The 19,498-nt window shown below is 33.2% G+C and overlaps 2 protein-coding genes across 2 annotated transcripts; one reads left to right on the top strand and one right to left on the bottom strand.

Moving 5' to 3' along the window:
• Window positions 1-4,336: 4,336 nt before the first annotated feature.
• LOC145592037 (uncharacterized) lies at window positions 4,337-12,351 on the bottom strand. Its single transcript, XM_081648504.1, has 8 exons — window positions 12,119-12,351; window positions 11,984-12,005; window positions 10,317-10,373; window positions 9,580-9,661; window positions 7,753-7,848; window positions 7,543-7,667; window positions 7,421-7,439; window positions 4,337-4,952 (listed from the first exon to the last, which is right to left on the bottom strand). The coding sequence occupies exons 1-8, from the start codon at window positions 12,216-12,218 to the stop codon at window positions 4,659-4,661; spliced, it is 795 nt and encodes a 264-aa protein (XP_081504630.1). The 5' UTR covers window positions 12,219-12,351; the 3' UTR covers window positions 4,337-4,658.
• Window positions 12,352-16,003: 3,652 nt separating this feature from the next.
• Window positions 16,004-18,517, top strand: LOC145605730 (uncharacterized). The gene is made up of 4 exons (XM_081661803.1): window positions 16,004-16,696; window positions 16,790-16,957; window positions 17,170-17,298; window positions 18,268-18,517. The coding sequence occupies exons 1-4, from the start codon at window positions 16,004-16,006 to the stop codon at window positions 18,373-18,375; spliced, it is 1,098 nt and encodes a 365-aa protein (XP_081517929.1). The 3' UTR covers window positions 18,376-18,517.
• Window positions 18,518-19,498: the final 981 nt, after the last annotated feature.

Below are 19,498 nucleotides of genomic sequence, written 5' to 3'. Positions count from 1 at the left end.
AAAGTTAAGATCTTTAATTCAGAAATTAGAATTATAGACACTGTATTATTGCATGCGTGTCTTTAAAAGAAAGTATGATTAGAATGTATTATTACAGGACTATAGCTGGAAGTGTATGTTGTTGATTTAGCACAATGCTGAACCTTCCACTGCAATGCGTATGCGTTATGCGTAGAGATTTTGCATGATATAACAAACCTATTACCTATGGCCATGGCCGATATCGTCAACTTTCTATACTTGAATTTTACCTTGTGGTATACGAATCCTTTTGAATATTTTTTTTTAAAGTTTCGCTCACTTTACTTTATTTTATTTTAAATTAGGCTTATTTTCTTTACCATTATACATTTATGCCTATTTTTAATGGATTTACTTTTTTCACCAGTCAAGATTTAAGCAATTTCCCTTTTTTTTTAAAAAAAGAAAATTTAGACAATTCCCTAAACCAAAGGAATTTATGATATGCGTAACTTTCACATTAAAATAAACTAAAATGTTAAACATATTCCGTAAACAAAGAAGGTGGTACCGTAGCACTATATGTTTGCCTAGCAAATCTTATAAAGTCACGAGTTAGGAACTTTATGGGTAAAACTATACCGTTCTAATAAGAAAAGATAAAGATCAAGGACGATGATGAAGATGGCCGAAGATTATAGTGACATTAAAAGGACGAACATATAATGATGAAATTTGTCACCTTCAATAATGGAGGTAACAAACTACCTCCTTCCAATTTATTACTTTAACTAATTGAAAGTAATTATTTCCCGTGAAAATATGTAAAATTACCCTGAAAAAATCCATTGCATCCACTTCCTTCAATAATGACCACTACCTTAGCTTCCTTTTATAAATAAACTTGGAAAACTCCTTCAATTTTTACCTTGAATTCAAGCATCTTCACTAGATATATAGTACGAATGAATGAATGAATGAAGAACCATTATTTATATATCCCTACATCCTTCTTCACCACGTTAATTATTATCCATGCATGTGTCATGTGTTTATGTGAATGTGTGATCACTAAACATTTGAGTTTGAATGGGCCCCTAAATGTTATTAAATGAAACGTACCAAAAATTATTCAATTAGTGGTGGAAGTATGTACGTACCACCTCATTTTATTACATATGTCATGCTCTTCTTCTTTCTAGTAATTGCTTGCTATTTAAACAGAGCCCATATTCTTTGTTGTTTGTATTGTAAGTAAGAATATATATGAATGATATCACGATATGTAATTTATCATACGAAGTAACATTAATGACTACATATAATAAAATGATATACGTTTATCTATATAGAGGTTATGATAATGAAAATAATCTTTAATGTAATAAAGTAATAGAATTATGCGTAATGTGACATCATGTATTTTTCATTGAATTAAATTACATAATGTCACGTCATAAAATCGATTTAACATTATTCCTCAAATGTTAAAAAATAAAAGTCTCATTTACATTCAAAGGGCATTTAACATCCTATATTGTATAAAATTTACCCAGTTTTACCTCATTTACATGGCTACATTTTTCCACTTAAAAGTTGTTCAAAACTACTAAAGATTGAAATAGGTATCCGCAAAATTCCTACTAAAAAACTTCGGAGTTGAGAGATAATTTAATTTAATTAAGGAATCAACTACATATAATATGAAAATAGAATCGGCTTAACGGTTGACTCTCTTGTTTTTAATAATTAAGCTGATTCAAGTAGTTACGGACGTTTCATAATTTCATTAAGTACAACTAGTAAGTCAATCAAATGACTAAATATAACCCCTACATTGTGATCACTACTTAGTTATGGATCCAATTAGTGTCAACTAAATGAACTAATAGTAAATATCTCAATTATTTTATATGACTTGCACGCATTATGGAAATAATTTTGTACCCACGCTTTATCTATAACCAACGTTACCAATTTTACTTTGGCTTAAATTAAAATTAAAATTTTGAGCTTAAACTGTACTTGGTTTATTGTTTTTTTGGTCAAAATTATATTATTTAAACATATACTTCCTTCGTTTTTTTAGTTGACACAGTTTGATTGTAACACTATTCGCTCAACACGCTTTGACTGGTTTTTATGGTTTATAGATACGATAAAGCATATATATTCATGTGAGATCATGTCTGATTTTTTCTACTCATATTAATATCTTTAATTATCAACATTGTAAAATTATAAAAAATGGATATTAATATGAAAAAATGGATAAAAAAAATATGGAAATCATGTCTGAATTTTTCTACTCATATTAAAAAAAATAAAAATAAAATAAGTACCTGGGGGTATAATTGTCTTTTCAAGTATCAATGGAGGGATATATGCGTCTTTTCATGTACTAGTTGAGGGGTATATGTGTAATTTCCTCACCAAATAGTAAAAGTAAGTTGCAAACAGTTTTTGAACAGCTCACTAAAAGTATTGAATAAATGACCCTGCTTTTCCAATATATTTACAAAAATGTCATTAGATTAACAAAAATTCGTTTATCGGCAGATTAATTTGTATTTTCCCCATTTTTTTTTTTTTTTTTTTTATCTATTCTTATTTTGTCAAAATTGTAATTCGTATACACATAGTATATAAGATGGGCGCTGAATGTGTGCTTTAAATTTCCAAAAAAGAAAAGAAATGTACAAGAAGGATCATATTAAAGGAGTATATAAAAGGTAAAGACAATCGATGCGTATCGACAATTTAGCTAATTTAAGTTAACACCAAAGACTTGTAATGTTGATTGTTGAGATGAGATAATGTAACCAACAAACTGGCAAAAAGATTTGATGAACGAGATATATAGTTGGCAAGAACACGAAAACTATTAAAAATCAACTCGAAGCACGACCGGAATTGTTTAATGAATCATTAAGCGTACAATTAGTCAAAAAGTACGGAAATTCCAGTTACTAATAACAGATGATTGATGATTGTAACGCGTAATATGAAAAGTTAAACTAACTGGCGTCAATAATTGGGCACCGTCCTATGCGTTGCTTCGGGGATGTTGTGCAGCCGTACCCGTACATGCGCAATATAATACTCTCTTTCACTCAACAACATACGACGCTGCTTAGAAGCCTCTTATAACTTGTTATTATGAAATTCAGGTGATGACAATGAAATTACTCTAAAGTATAAAGCATAGATTGTTAGCTTTTTAAGATTGTTGTTCGATGATTTTGTTTCCAATGGATACGAGTGTGACCAAAGTTGTAGCTTTCCAGCAAAGATTATTGTTGTATAACAAGTTTAATTAGTTAGCTTTCATGTATGGGAAACTCTCATCAAAGTCGGTACTAACTACTAAGTAAGTCACACTTCATTTTTAACAGTTTCTTTGTATGATCGAGGTTTAAAATTTTCTAAGGCTCTGTCATAGAAAACTATTTTTTTCTTAACGTATATAATTTTCAATGGATAACGTGATTGTGAAAAGGTTTTTCATTTGATTATAAGAAAACTTATGACGAGAAAAGAAAATGTGTCAAAAATATAAGGTGAGACACTTAAGTTTTCTTATAATCAAATGAAAAACCTTTTTACGTAATTAGCAAAAAAAATAAAGCAAGTATCTCGTTTTGTGTAACAAAAATGTATTGATTTGTGGGAAACTGTAAATATGAGACACTTAACTTATTTTTTTGCTAATTCCGAGCTCAATTCGGGCCCCTAATAACCCATAAAACCTTAGCCGAAAATTTTTCAACATGTAAACCGATAGAAAAAATTAAATCGGGCTGCAATTTACAATTTATATGAACTTTTAGGCTGCAATTTGCAAAAAAAAAAAAAAATTTAAATGGCTGCAATTTGCAAAATACGAACTTTAAATGGCTGCAATTTGCAAATTTTCCAAAATATAACGGAGAAAAAGAATATTGGAAGTAAAATAGAAAAGACACATAAAGGTGAGAAAAAGGAGAAGTGTTGAGTAAAGAGGAAAAAGTAACATACCTTCTTTATATGAGGTTATGGTTTCCTTTTAAAAATAACATTTTTACCTATGAAAAAAAAAATTGTTTTTCTATCCTTTAACAAAAAAAAAAAAAAAAAAAAGAAATATGGAGAAGTGAAAGAAAAATCATTTCCACCAAAACAAAAATCATTTTCCACCAAAACAAATGTTCAAATGTTCTAAATGGACACGTTGATATACTCCGTATTGCTCTAATTGTGCTTTCTCCAAATTTTATGAAGGTTGTGCTTCCACTTTACTATGGCATTACGGCAATGCAAAGTGGTTGTGACAATAAGAGGACAACCTGAAGAATGAAGGAACAAGGGGTAATAATATGTCAAAACCCAAATCAAATAGTCTTTAAGAACTCTTCAACTGGAATTTTCCAATAATAGCATTGTGCAGATTACAATTTACGAACACTCAGACCCCCCAAAAAAAAAAAAAAAAGAAGAAAAAAAAAGATAAGACATATTGTATCTTAGACAAGTTTTAATGGGTAGAATCTACAATAGACGCCGCAGCACTGCTACAACATAACTAGTTTGAGAGTTGTCGACTTGTCAATCAAGTCTAGACACATCAAGAATAATTAAGGGTAAAATCTATGTATATTACACATAGCTCGACTCAATGAATCAAATATTTTAGACCTCTTCAACTAGCAAGAAGAGGATCACTTGGGATAGCCAGCGGGTGGGTAGCCTTGAGGAGGATAAGCAGAACCTGCTGGTGGGTAGCCTGGAGCAGGATATCCTTGAGGTTGAGGTGGATATCCATGAGCTTGAGGAGGATATCCTTGGGGTGGATATCCTTGAGGCTGAGGTGGATATCCCTGAGGTTGAGATGGATATCCAACAGTGGGAGGATACGGCTGGTCAATCCGAGACATCTGCTGAACTGGGGGCACTGCCATCGGCTGAGGCCCAAACTTGCCATCTCGCTTGTCCATTTCAATCTTATGCTGTGTCTGCAATAATAAGCAACTTGCCACTGGTTATCTAAGTGCGATGAGAATAATAGTAATAAGACATTTAAAACCTTCCTTATCTCTCACTATCAAGGACTGTATTTGACTAACGGAGGACCAAGACTCTACATCTCATGACTTTGGGAATGCCTTGTTTCCAATGAATAGTATTGGTCACTTATCACAGTTATCAGCCCCTTGAACTTCCAGAAAGTTCAGCTCATGCTAAACTAACAATCTCACCCTGAGCATAACCACAAACATGTAGGTTTATGTCGTACAAGCCACCTTTACAAAGAACTTGGAACCAAAGCAAAGCTCAATTGCTATATTCAGCATATGAAGTCTATTAGATTTACAGCAAGAACACTAGTCACAAGTCAATACTGCAGATTATTTGTTGATTTAAACAAGACAAACTCTATATTTTTCACTCTTCATGGCTTATGAAGCAAGTCCTTCGTAAAGTAACTAGTAGCTAGAAGTCTATACTCAGACACATTAAGTTCGATGTGTTTGTGAGTGGGTGAGTTGATTTGGGGGGTGAGGAGCAAAATAGTGAAAACTTTAACAGTGTGGTGTCTGGGTACACCTGCGAGTTAAATGAACACATAACACCTGCAAGTATGTGTACCCAAGTGTTTTTTTTTTTTTTTTTTTTTTTGGCACTCATTTACCTTTTTTCACCCAGTTGGGGAAAGCTTCAACGAACAGGAAATTTAAAACTAATTACACCAAACCCCCAAAACAAATAAAAAGAAAAGGCACAGGAAGGTTTATTACAAGACAGCCATGAAAGGAGAAAGAGGTGCTTTCCAGCTAGATCAAATGACGATTGGAGGCAACTTTTCCAAGTCAAAGGAGCTTGAAGAAAGATTATAGGCAGGATTGACAAAAATAAATGAAACTCCTTATGTTTGTATGCCTAACTTGACTAGATTTCCTTTTATATTCCTTCTAGCGACATGAGGCAATATGGCTTTACGCGCATATTATTCCAAGGCAAGATGTTATATGGCCATGTGACGTTGCTTTCTCCTTGGACAATGCCATATATTTTGAAGAGTATTGGACTGAGGCCAATGTCATCTTTTAACATTGTGCTTGAATTGGCACATTGTCCAACATTTATAAATGTGGATGAATGCCCGTAATGAGAAGAGCAAAACTAATGCTAGAAGGAAAGAGTAAAGTGAGTGGCCCGTTTGTAAGGGTTCTCTAGCTAGTGAAGCTAACGTAGAACCATATATTCCGACGAAGTCAAAGAGTAACAAAGAGCGTCTAGGAGGTAGAAGGCTCCTCCAAAAAAAAAGTGCTTGGGTCCAAAATTCCAAGAAAATGTTTTTGAGACCCCTATCATGCCTAAGAAAAAGAGCCTACAAGTAAGGGTAAAGAAAGATTGTTTATATAGAGACACGACTCAACCCTAATGGAGTCTGACACATGGTTGGGGTTACTAAGGGCCGTGAAAGTGGATGTGGAAGAAGATCCAAAAAATGACACACAAAAGATTCCCAAAGTAAAGATAGATTAGAATGCTTTGCTTATGATGACTTGGACATTTTACTAATATAGTTAATGTCATTTGAGTGTATTGACACATTATTAGCAGTATATGCAATTTGAAATGTTGCCTTCAATAAAAATATCTTTTCCTTTTTTTAAATAATCCGAGTCTGGATGTCAGATCGCAATGGAAGAAATCACGAACTGTCTGACGCTCAGGAATCCATATCTGACAATCCTAAATAGATCTTTGTTGAGTTTCAAAGGAAAGAGAAGGTTTAAATGAAAGAAAATGCTCCATTCCTAGCCAATTAGCCATAGAAAGGGACCCCTGATCATGGGATTTCATGGTAATAAGTTGCATTTGCTAGGCTGGTTCAGACAGCTGATAAATGTGAGCGAGGTTGTCAAAATCAAAAGTGCCTTGTGACTATTTTGGACAGAAACAACTTTAAATCTATGTTGTTGGTACTAAATTTGTGCTTATTAGTACCCAAACTAAGTACCAATATACTTCTTTATTGGTTCCAAATTAAATTAATGGTACCAAATACCAATTAAGCGCATCAATTTAACTAATGGTACTCATTAAGCGCATTTTCTGATAGGCGCCAACAAAGAAGTATATTGGTACTTAATTCAGGTATCAATAAGCACAAGTTTAGTATAGCAACCTTATTGGTACCACTCAAGGTTGCTTGCGTCCATTATAGACACAAGCCACTTTTGACTCCTTGTATTGTATGTCAGAATATCAGACCAACTCAAAACAAGCATGTAATTCAAAAGACAGCATAATCTACTTCACCCTGTCACAAGGCTTAGTGTAAGGTATGCGTTGTTGACCATATCCATTTATACAACTTGCATTCCCACGAACTAAAATGTGATGGATATTTTAGAAGTCACTTAAGCATACCAGTAAGTCCATGATACTTTAATAAAAGTTGATGACTGCTTACCTGCATACACGCACAGACACTGCACACAAAAAAAAAAAAAAAAAAAAAAAAAAAAAAAAAAAAACCAAATCAGGTGGATATTCACTAGTCGGATTAAGAAGAATAAGGAGGAAGAGACTTACGTGCAGTAAACCAAATCAGAAAGGCAATTCAACAATTGAGATGCTTCTTGGATTTCTTGACTTCCCACAATCATTGCTACTATGGAAAATATGCATGCAATTTGGTTCAGGCAGACCATAAAACCCTACCATAGAACGCGTGTTAATGATGGGGAAAAAAGATAAATGAACATTAAGGACTAGTTTGGAGAAGCAGAGCAAGGGATATACAATTATGCAGTTATCACATTGAGTTGTCTGTATGTTGAACTCGTCCTGTAACATAAATCGTGTGGAGGCCACAGAATTCCCAAAGCAGAGAAAGACCTGTAAATCAAAGGCCGCAGAGATAGTAAGGAACCAAAATGCAACTGTTTCACCAAGTAGCTAATCCACATAATAGAAGCAAGAGGACAGACGTAGAAGCTGTTGCCAATTAGTTAAATGTCAGTGGTTAATTGGTTATCAAATAAACAAACCAAGACTGAGTATAAGGTATGGATGACAAAGGGAGGTTCCCTTCCGCATATGATGTGTTGAGCTTGTAAGTAACTGAAATTCAGTCATCACAGCAGGAGACAGCAAGCATTTATCAACAAAGATTAAAGAACATAAAAGAAACAACCAAAAAATCAAATTGGTGACCATACAGCTTTTAGAAAGAGTACATAGAAAAGGGATGGGGATGGCAACAACCCCATCAAAATTAGCAAGAATGTGGAGGATGCACCTCTGACTAATTGGACAAGAATAAAACCTGGTCAAGTGACACCACATTTTTCTTTTCTTACCATAAAAATCATTGTCACAACATTTTGATCAAAGGGAGGAGGGTGGCAAAGGACACACCGACACACGCCAAATGCAAAATTCAATTCTTGCTCTAAATCCCAACCCAAACCCTTTAAATTAGCAAGACTTTGGAGGATGCACCTATGACCAGATGGACAGAATAAATCCAGGTCAGGTGACACCACATTTGTATTTTCATTGGCCACACCCAATTCGCTTTAATTTTGGAGGGATGGTCCTTATTAAAGGAGGGAAGATCCCTTCCCCCAACCTCTTATCCACATAAAGGAACTTGTTACTTCCCTTTCCCTTCTCTTCCTTTCTCTCCAATTTCTCTTATCCAAACAAAGTGTTGAGGTGAAGCGACTAGTAGGGTCAGAATTGTGTTCATTATTCCAAAGCGAATGGAAGGTTGTAATGTTGTATATTTAAAAGAAAAAGACCCATGAAACATAAGTATTTGAACAAAACCATGAGCTAGTGGTAAAACCCCCTTATACTTGATTCCTAGGGACTAGTACCTAAAACCATTTCCATTCAACTTTGCTAGCTTTATTTTATCAATAAAAAAAATTTGTAGCTCCCTGATCCCAAGGCCGCCTCTCACCGCCATTTGCGATCAGCCACAACCCTCTTCTGCACACCCCTCTTATTCTACTTTTATCTTCTCATCCATGTCACATCAAAGTAGCAAACAAATTGGATAGGGGAGAGGAGGGGGGGGGGGGGGTAACCAGCACCTTCCTCTTTATCTGCCTACTTATCATCCTGTCAAATTTCTATGCTCTCCCAAATTATATTCAATTTTACAATGGGGAATTGGAAAAGAGGCATAATATACATCATTTCACAAAATCAACTCTCTTGGTTAGCAATATTCTCTTTCAGAGTAGGTGCATAAAACTAAAGTGGTAGTTCTACACTGAATAGCATGGTAATGAGGCCTAAACTGCTCTTAAATGTTGCCTTTATTGAGATCAATAGGTAATTTATGCACTAATTAAGTCAACATCTTGGTTAGATTAAATTGAAGAAAACTTAGCTTAGAAACATATAATTGTCTGAACAGGAGGGAAATGTTTCATAAGCAGGGAGAAAGGAAAAAAAAAAAAAAAAAAAAGATAGCCACTGCCATTCTACCAACCCATTTTGTTCTGTGCTAGAATTAACCAAGCTAAAAAGAACAGAGACAGAGAGGAAGGAATTAAAGGAGTGAGGGATGCAGAGTTAACAGTTCAGCTATTAAATTAAGCACATCCACTGTACCTCAGTTGCAAGACAAAATTCAGGGCATTTGCTTTCACCACACCGACCACTGCAAGGCATATAACCTGCACAACATACATATCTACAAGCAAAAGAAAAGTGTGTTAAAATCAACTTCAACGTACTACCTCTATTCCATGAAGTTCTATCCACTTAGCATTCTGCATTTTATCTTTCTTAGCAAATTACAGTTGTATATACTTCTTCCGTGTTTCTCGATGCATCACTTTCATGAAAGGGAAGTTTCAATCAAGATTTATCACCTTTTTTCCCCTCTTGGGTAAGTTTTTGCTTGTGAAAACAACCATTTGTCTTTACTAACCTTTCTGATTTCTTAAAACATTGTCCCTTTGGTCCCCACTACCCCTCTCAATAAACAACCCCTAAATCCATTAAATATTTCACCATAAATTGCCAAGGAGACCGTGAAATCCTAAGCGATGCATCAAAAAGTTAAACGGAGGAAGAATCATTTTATGGACCTTTGGCCCATTCAATCTCTTTTCCTTAAAATATATTAAGCCCCCAGCTTTAGCTCCTCTGCATAAAGTACTTCATAGTAAACAAACCAAATGGTCTTCAAAAGTAACAACCTCTTATTGCAAAAAACTGCATGTTTACAACAAATGGGTAGAAGTCGTAGAACTTCATAGAGCGAAGGTAGTATTTCTTTCAGGGAAGGGAATTTTATATATACACTTAACAAAATAATTAACAGCTGCAAAATATATACTCACCTTGACATGTCATTGTAAAGAGCACGTTTACGCAGCATATATGACACACATGGAGCACTATAAATAGAACCAAAATAAATCAGCAATACTACTGTAAAAAACTTAACATACATGATAAAGAGAGATTAGCTTTAACTCGACTAATACATGTTGAGCGTGCATATAATAAGGACATAACATTATGTGCTCCGACCGAAAAAAAAAAAAAAAAAAAAAAAAAAAAAAAAAAAAAAAAAAAAAAAAAAAAAACTAAAGCCCATCATAGAGCACAAAACAATAAAACAATGCTGGAAAAAAAAAAAAAACTGATTTCTAAAAGCACAGAAAATGTTAAACATTCATAAACTAAATCAATTTATAGATTTCCTAAACTTCAAATTAGAAAACCTCCATCTGCTAAGTGCTAACTAAGAAATTAACAAGCTCTCAACCTCTAGAAGTTTAATTTAATATTAAATTCAAAAATATCTGATGCAAGCTTGATTGTTGACAGTATATGACCTCTTTTGACATTTAGTAATTCAAAGACACAATATATATTGATCATTAGCCATACATGAAGCTTCCCGTTTAGAATTTTTCCTTTCTCCCACTATCTTAATGCTGCATTTGGTTAAAAGGATTATCTTTTTAGGAAAACTAATCTTTCCAATTTTCCTTTGTTTGGTTTGTAAGTGGATGAAGATAACTTTCCAGGGTTATTATAGTTTTTCTAAGGGTGGGAAAAGCATTCCTGGTTTAAGAAAGGAGTGCTACATGTGCTTCCCTGACTTACTTTTCTCCACCCTTCCATTTCTAATTCTTCCATCTCCCTTCTTCCTTTCCTCTCTAAATTTTCAAGCAAAGAACCGACAAAGGATAACTAATCTCCATTGCAACAATATTCAATGGATTAAAGTTACTTTGATTTGTTTCTTTTAAATCACACAACATAAGTGATAAACTACTTAGGAAATTTCAGTCTAAGAGATTCCTTCTAGAGTACTTTTTTATTGGGAGTAACTACTATAACTAAAAATTCTGTTTACTTTTTTAGATCCTCACTAATCTGGCACAATTCATACTGATGTTACAGATGAAGCACAAAATAAAAATCAAGCATCTCCTTCCAACTTTCCAAGTTCTACAAATATCAAGTGTCTACTTGACATTGCAAAATATTATGTTTTTTTTTTCCAACTCCCGGTCTCCCCTACACAATTACATCGTCTATAGACTACTCGAGGCATTTTGAAGCCATATTTGATGCAAGCTACATTCAATCACATGATATCCTTAAATATGATCAACTGAATTGTAAACTATCCAAATATAAATAAATATATAAATAAATAAAGAGCAAGTGGAACATTTCATAAGCATTCTATGTCAAATTACAAATCTGGCAATCAAAATTCATTTAAAACGCAAAAAATCTAATTACCAGCTGAAACTTTCGACCAATTACAGTTACAAAGCACAAAATTGACAATCAAAAATTCAAAACTCAATTAAAAACCTACATTTCAGTACTTTCTTAAAACTGAAAACCTAATCAATCATCTCGAATAAACCGCAAAGTCAACAAGCAAAATCATCCACATCTCGTCAAACAATCACTAAATACACTAACAACACTAAAATTCAACTAATCAGCAATTGAGAAATTAGCGGATCAAAGAATTTACCAGAACAACGACAAACAGCAATCTGCAAAAAAATTCCAAAAAAAAATCAGAAAACAGTGATTTCCACAGTGAAAATCCAAAGTAGTGAAAACTCTTGATAAATTGAAGAAGAAGAAGAAGAAGAAGAAATCTTACAAGGAGTATCAGCCTGAACAGTGCGAAGAAGATCAGTGTGCCAGAGATTCCGGAAGTTCTGCCGAACCTCCATTTTCTGTATATAATCCTGCGACACCATTTTTATGATTCAGAGTTCTTCGATCTACAGAAAATTTTAGAGCGAGAAAAAGAGAAAACCCTAAAATTTTGATTTTTTTGAATGGAGTGAAAATGAATTTTGAAGTTTTTGAATGGGCTGAATGGGCAGGTAAGGTAGTTTGATAAAGAGATGACGAAATAGGAGGCTTTGATTTGTGAGTGGAGTTCCAAAACAAACTAAAGTAATTGATCAGGAGTCAACTCCGTGTTGACTGGAATACTTTTCAAAATCTGTCCGTTTTAATTGCTCTTTTTTTTTTTTTTTCTTCTATTCCAACTTCCAAGTTTCCAACTTCCAACTTTAGGTTGCTTAATAATGGTAGATTGACAATTGATTCAATTCTGGAGTGCGAGATCAAGTCCTCAAAGAATTGACAAATCACAATATTTATGGTCTAACGGAGTATGGAGTAGTCGATTTTGAGTGATAATTATGGATCAATAGATCAATCTTATTATCGAAATATGGAGTATTTATAATCGTTGTTACTTTGTATTTGTTCATAATTTTTGTGTTATTTAGTATTGATGAGGAAAATAAATAAAATTATGATTCTCTTAAAAAATTTAAGTTTAAATCAATGGTTAAATCATTTGACACAGTTTAAGGAATTTTTTGTTTTTTTTCCCAAACGATAAGCTTAAATTATTTTAATTTACGTACTTAATTAAAAATTAATCAAAATGATCACAATAAATTTTTTTTGATTCATATGAGCCACAAGGGCGGGTACAACGGGGGGCGGGGGAAATTCCAGCATATCACAATAAATTTTTACTATGGATTACAATTAATTAATATGAAGAGATTAGGGTCTTACTATTATTTTGCTTCCTTAAACTATACGGAGATCGAACTCCTTTGACTAGTACTAGTGAAAGAACCTAAGGTGTACTTAGTTATATAAGCCACTTTCAATTGATACACAACTACACATGATGCTGAGATTACAAAAAAAAACATGGTACAGTGTATATTGTTTGTATGAGTAGTATGTGAGTTTTCGACTAGTCTAGAAATTTTGGTTGCTTTTGAAACTTTATTGAGGTTATAAAATTTACAATTTACACTACATTTTTAAAAAATTGCCACTTATTGGCTTATAGGTCAATTGTTAATTAAGCAGCTTGTTAGTAAGCTGTTTGAGTAAGGTAACTTCAAACTTCTTAGAGGTATACTTAATTGCATGCATGTTAAGTAGCTACAAGTGGCGTCAATCTCACGTTGAGTTACAATGCAATATTCATTATTATGCATGCCTGCTAGCATAGTCGACTAGTAGTATTAACGCACATGGTTTGACTAACTTACATGTTAACTAGGTACTATATATATATGTGCTTCTGATCGCAATAATAGTTATATGATGGTATTCTGAGCTTTTCCGGCTATGGTTCAGGGTGCCTTTCGAGAAATAAGAAAAAAATATGGGTTTCAAGTGTTGGATTCGGGTAATAACAAGATACGGAGTAGCCTCCTCTGTAGTAATGTAAACACCAAATCATACATAAAAGGTGTGAGGCAAGTCTCCAACAACCAAATTATAATCATAATATATGCAGTGGAATCTGTGTATAAAAGATACTCGTAGTTCAATCCAAACAAATAATGTGACTGCTAAATGAGAACTTACGGTGCAATAATTTGAATTTGGATTACATTTTGTAAGATGAACGGGCTCTAGTTGATGAAGAATTTTGTTTGGACTCTTTAAATATAAACATACATAGACCTAAAATAAGTTGGGCCTCATAAGTACATCGTATCTAGTTGGGCAAAACAAGTCAGACCCAATAAATAAAAGATTATTTATAGGCCTTCTAGCCCAAATGGATGGTATCATTTTATCATTTTCAAAACTTTAAAACCTTATCTTATTTATTTTTCCTTATTAATGTCAATCAAATACGAGCTCGTATAGTCACATTCATGACAAAATTTTTATTTAAACCGCATGTTTCAAATGCTAAACAAACAAGCAACCAACATTTCAATTTGAAGTAATTCTTTCCACGTTCTTTTATATTTCAATAATTACGAATGGGGTCACCTTTGTACTCCTATTATTATTATTATTATTACCTCATTATGCAAGTTAGTTGGTTGCTATATTTTTGTTTTCTCGTATTTAAGAGCATGAAAGTTTTGTTTACAATTTTTTTTTATCCCTTGTAAAATACTATCATTAGGTTAAAATTAATTCTAATACCGTATAAGATTTAATTGGCCCTTTATTTTTATATAGTAATCTAATCAATCTATGATCGGTTGTGGTAATATCTTGTATGCAAATTGATGATGCTACTACTCTTAGTAAATAGCTTAGAATCCTTAGAAATTAACCAAGGAGAAGGAAGACAAGCGGAGCTAGTGGTGGGTTGAATGAAGAGGAAGGAGTGAAAAATTGGTTATGGAATACCTTTCAAATGAGGGTAATAGTTCTCCAATGTTTTGTCAAGGATAATAGTGTTACTCCGTCTTCTTCTATTCAACTATAAGAGACTAAATGAATGATAATTGTTGGTCTCGAGCCACTTGACAAGCTAACTGGATACTCTTAGCCACTTAGCCTTTACTACACTTGATTGACCCAAAATGACTATTGGTCCTTTTCTCATAACCTAATGTCATTGTTAAGAAGATATTTGCTAGTACTGTACTAATTATATCTTTGCCCATTAAACCAGAATTTTCCACTATAAAGATTACCCTAATTTTTAATGAGATTGGGTCCCCTACCTTTTTCCAACTTCACACGTCAACATAGATAGATCCTCAAAACCCATTAATTACAAAATTGAAAAACATTAAAAACCACCTTAATTTTTCATTGATATTGAGAGTTGGACCACCTTGTCATAGGGTCCAACCCAACCCTCTTTATATTTATGTTCTACGGACAAGTATAGTAAATAGTACTTTCCATAGTCTCAAATAACTCAACAAACAAACATCAACATACATAATGGAGCATATTGTTAGTCCAATAGACCAAAAGTGGCCCAAAATATCCCCAACATAAACAAAAACATCTTTTCAAAATTTTTAAGGTTAAATAAGGCTAAGATCTTTCTGGGAACGGAATATAAGAAAAACCTTCCTGAAATGAGATTGATGAGATTTGACTGTGTTTAACCTTGAACCTCCAAACTTAGTTTGACGATTTCAACCCTAAACCTCTTGTCATAAATATTTAATTTCTGCTACCATCATAGATACTAGTTATACCACTATCAAAACTTCAATTCAAATACTACCTCTGTTACAGGTTATGTGCAACGATTTGATATATAGCAGAGAGAGAAAATGTCTAATCGTTGTACATAATCAGTAACGGAGGTAGTATTATATTAGTAAGTTAGTTGACATCTACATCTGTGCAATAAATTAGGAGCGAGCCAACACAAACAAAACAACTCTTTTAATTAGTTTGTCGTACAAAGTATCGAACCTTGACCTCATCATACATAAATTAGTGGGCATGAGCAACAACTAGACGTAGGAAATACAACCTTTTTGGTTCTTTAAATAGAGAGTATCGAGCCATCAGTGCACTGGTCCAACTATTACCTCCACTTTCAACATTAAAAAAAAAAAACACACAAACACAAACTACACAGCAGCAAGAAGACACAAATTTAGAGAAAAGAAAGTCAAGTGAAGTTTTGCCTTGTCTTTCTTTTTGTCTTTCTTCTTCAATTCTTCCTTCATTTCATGCCAAATTTCATTTGATCATACAAAAACCCACCAAAAAAAAACAAAAAATGTCTTCTGATATGTTCATGTTTGATGAACCTTATTACTCTCATTTACCAACAAACATGATTTCTCCTGATGAAATTTCAGGCAATTTCTTCACTGACCAAATTCCAACTCTTTCCGACTCTTCCATTGATAGCATCTTTCATGAATTTTCCGATGATCAAACAAACAATAGCCGCAGTCGCGGCCGTGGCCGCAACAGCACCAACTATCAAAACACCACAACTACTACTACTACCACCACCACCCAAATTTCACCTGATGATGCACAATCTTTTGACCAAATTGCCCATACCCTTTTCACCAATTCACCTCCAAGCCACCAATTAGAAACACTTTCTCTTCAACAACAACAACAAAGTCATTTGGTGGGTAGTTTGGGAAATGTGTTTAGTAGTGAAAATTACTCTGTTGTTTCAGATAGTATAAAATCAGAGGATTTTCAAGTGGGTTTTGACTACCCACCAAATAGTTACAACTCTTATTTTCTTAATAACAATAATTCTAATACTAATGAAAGTAGTAATGAAACTATGCTGAAATTCATGCAAAGAAGCTACAGTAGTAACTCTTTTGATGGGAAACCAAGTTTTTGGTTTCAACCTAAATTCAGTACTCTGTTGGAGGTTCAAAATTTTGCCCCGGAACTCGAAAATGGTCAAATGAGACGGGTCTGTAGCACTGGGGATTTACCAGTTAAGCCTTTTTTTGTTTTTCACTAAATTGTATTTTATTTTAAGTAATTTAATTAGAATTATTGTTATTAAAATGCATTATTTTTTTTAAAGGTGGGAGGAAGAGTATGTTCATCAACAGCAAGTCCATTATCAGGAGAAGGAAATTCGACGGAAGAATCAAACTTCAAAGTAGGAAAATATAGTGCGGAAGAAAGAAAAGAAAGGATTGATAGGTACAGAGCTAAACGTACTCAACGCAACTTCAACAAGACTATCAAGGTAGGTACATACCCTTTTACGGAATCGATATTCCATGTATCGGGATTTAGCTGTTACATTACTAGTTTATGTTACGTGATTCACCAAAACAGGAGGATGACATGATTAAAGATTAATGTTTTTGTTATTTTATTAACAAATTATCACTATTTTTGTTGAATTATAAGTGTAAATTAAAATTAAAATTAGTAATTAATTTTGTTGGGTGGCAGTATGCATGCCGAAAAACGCTAGCCGACAATCGACCAAGAGTACGTGGCAGATTCGCACGCAACGATGAGACTGGAGAGATTCCAAAACCCACCTGTTTTAATCGTTATGAAGATGATGATGATCTTTGGGTAAATTTTCTTTTGCTTTTCTTAATTTAATTCTATTTATTTTTTAGGAATGAATATGATTAATAATTTTCTTCATGCATTCAATTATTGGGTTTGGATAATATGAAAAATGATAATAACAAGAATATAAATCAAAATAATTGTACATGGAATATGGAAGAATTTGATAAGTACTATTATATGTGTATGATTTCTTTTTGCATGTTCCATCTTTATCTTTTTTTTTATGCCAATTTGATGAAAACTGAAATATGTATGATTAATTGATTAGGATATCAGTCAAACGAATGCGTCTATGTAACTATGTAGGATTTTTATGCTGTTTAATTCGTTTTTGTGCGTAAAAATTACAAAGAACTATGATGTATTCCGTAATTCTAATTCGAATTAATCCTTGAAAACACACTATATGGCATCTATATGCTTTTACATGAGTGTGATGGTATTGTACCACGACAATCTAACCTGTTATTTCAAAGTTGGTTATATATGTTTTAGCCTTGTCCCTTTCAGTCAATACACTTTTCATAAGCAGTAATACTACTATTTCCTAGAGAAAAATGCCTCAAAATTCAAGAATCTAATTTCACCACTTATCGGACCCATAATGTTATGAAATACTCTGTCCTATGAGTAAGTCAACTACCACCAAACAAATTTACCAATCGGAGTCAATTACCTTTAAGTTATTGAAGAAGAGACCGTAACTGTTAGACAATTAACATAACTAGCATAATTGCAAGCAATCATAGCACGACTGCACGAGTACTCGTATGTAGTACTAGATGCAAAGTAAGCTACCACGCCAAGTTGTTGTCAACATATATAGCTAAAAAAGTTCTTGCATCATTATGCAATGTTTTCCTCAACCGAATATTTACCATATTTAGCATGACAAATTGACAATTGAGTTTAACCTTGTGTAATGTGATTAATAACATTTTTTTTTAATTTTTGGTAATTTGACAGGTTGATAATTTGCAAGAAGAAGACGAAGAAGGAATATTAGGTAGAGGAGGGGGACGGTTCCTGAACAATTTTGGAGCTACTCATCACTTTCAGTACTGTGGTTATTGATCTTGCTGCTGGAGCACAGAAAATTTTAAGCTAGCTAGCAAAAACCCATTTTTTTTAATATATAAAAAATGGGTTTTTTTTTATATATAAATTAAAACAAAAAAGACCCAAAAAAATTGGGTAGTTTTAGGTTGGGACAACTGATGAAGTCCCAAAAATGAAAGGTGTAACAAAAACAGAGAAAGGGGCTTTAAATAATGTTACAGAAAAGTGGGTAGACTAGCTTAATTTTTTCTGAACAAGTTTGTTGGGGATCATGTAATATAAAAATGTTATTATTGAAAAAAAAAAAGTGAGAAGAAAAACTGAAACAGCAGTAAATTTTATCAGGGATACTTAATTTGTTGTTTGACTGCTGAATTTTTTGTGCTCCTTTTAACTAGGGGAAGGTACCCCACTTAGCTTAGGTCACTTACAACTACCTGCTGCAGAAGCATTTGATCCTTCCTCTTTTACCAAAATATTGTTACCCTTTTGTTGTAATTCTGACCAATTTGTACATAAATAGTGATTTCATTAATAAATATAATTGCTAGTCTAAAATATTTACTCTTGCATATGTTTGTGACTGTTGGGAGTTGGGACTCTTATGTATGTGTACTCTTGTACCTGTAAGTTGTACTCCATTCGCTTCTTGATAACTGATACAGTTTTCATTTTCGCCTATTACCATTACTTGATAATTGACACACTTAAAAATCTCCATATTTTCTCTTTTCTTTCACATGTATACTTTAGTTTAAGTGAGTTAAAAAAAGTATTGCATCCTTAACATTACAATAAACAATTTTATTGAATCAATTCATTCAACTTTTTCTTAAACTTTGTGTCAGTTGGAGTATGTCAGTAATTACAAAATGGAGAGAGTATTGCATTAAATGATTCGATAAAAGAAGAGAAGACACTACCAAGTGTAGAGAGTTCATTTACTCATAGTTGTTACTGATGGTTTTGGAATGAAGTCTCAATTTGAATTATGGTGCGTGGAGAGTTTAGCAAAAGAGGTGTGTAATTATGACTTTTTATTTCCTTGTCTTTCTTAGACACCTTTATACTACCTCAACTTCGCATTATTCACAAGTACATTTGCCAAAAATGGCAGATTTACATTGCTCGCAACAAT

Source organism: Chenopodium album, chromosome 2, assembly GCF_948465745.1.
Source record: "Chenopodium album chromosome 2, dcCheAlbu1.1, whole genome shotgun sequence".
NCBI classification, from domain to species: domain Eukaryota; kingdom Viridiplantae; phylum Streptophyta; class Magnoliopsida; order Caryophyllales; family Amaranthaceae; genus Chenopodium; species Chenopodium album.
This window is presented reverse-complemented; position numbering and strand designations above follow the sequence as displayed.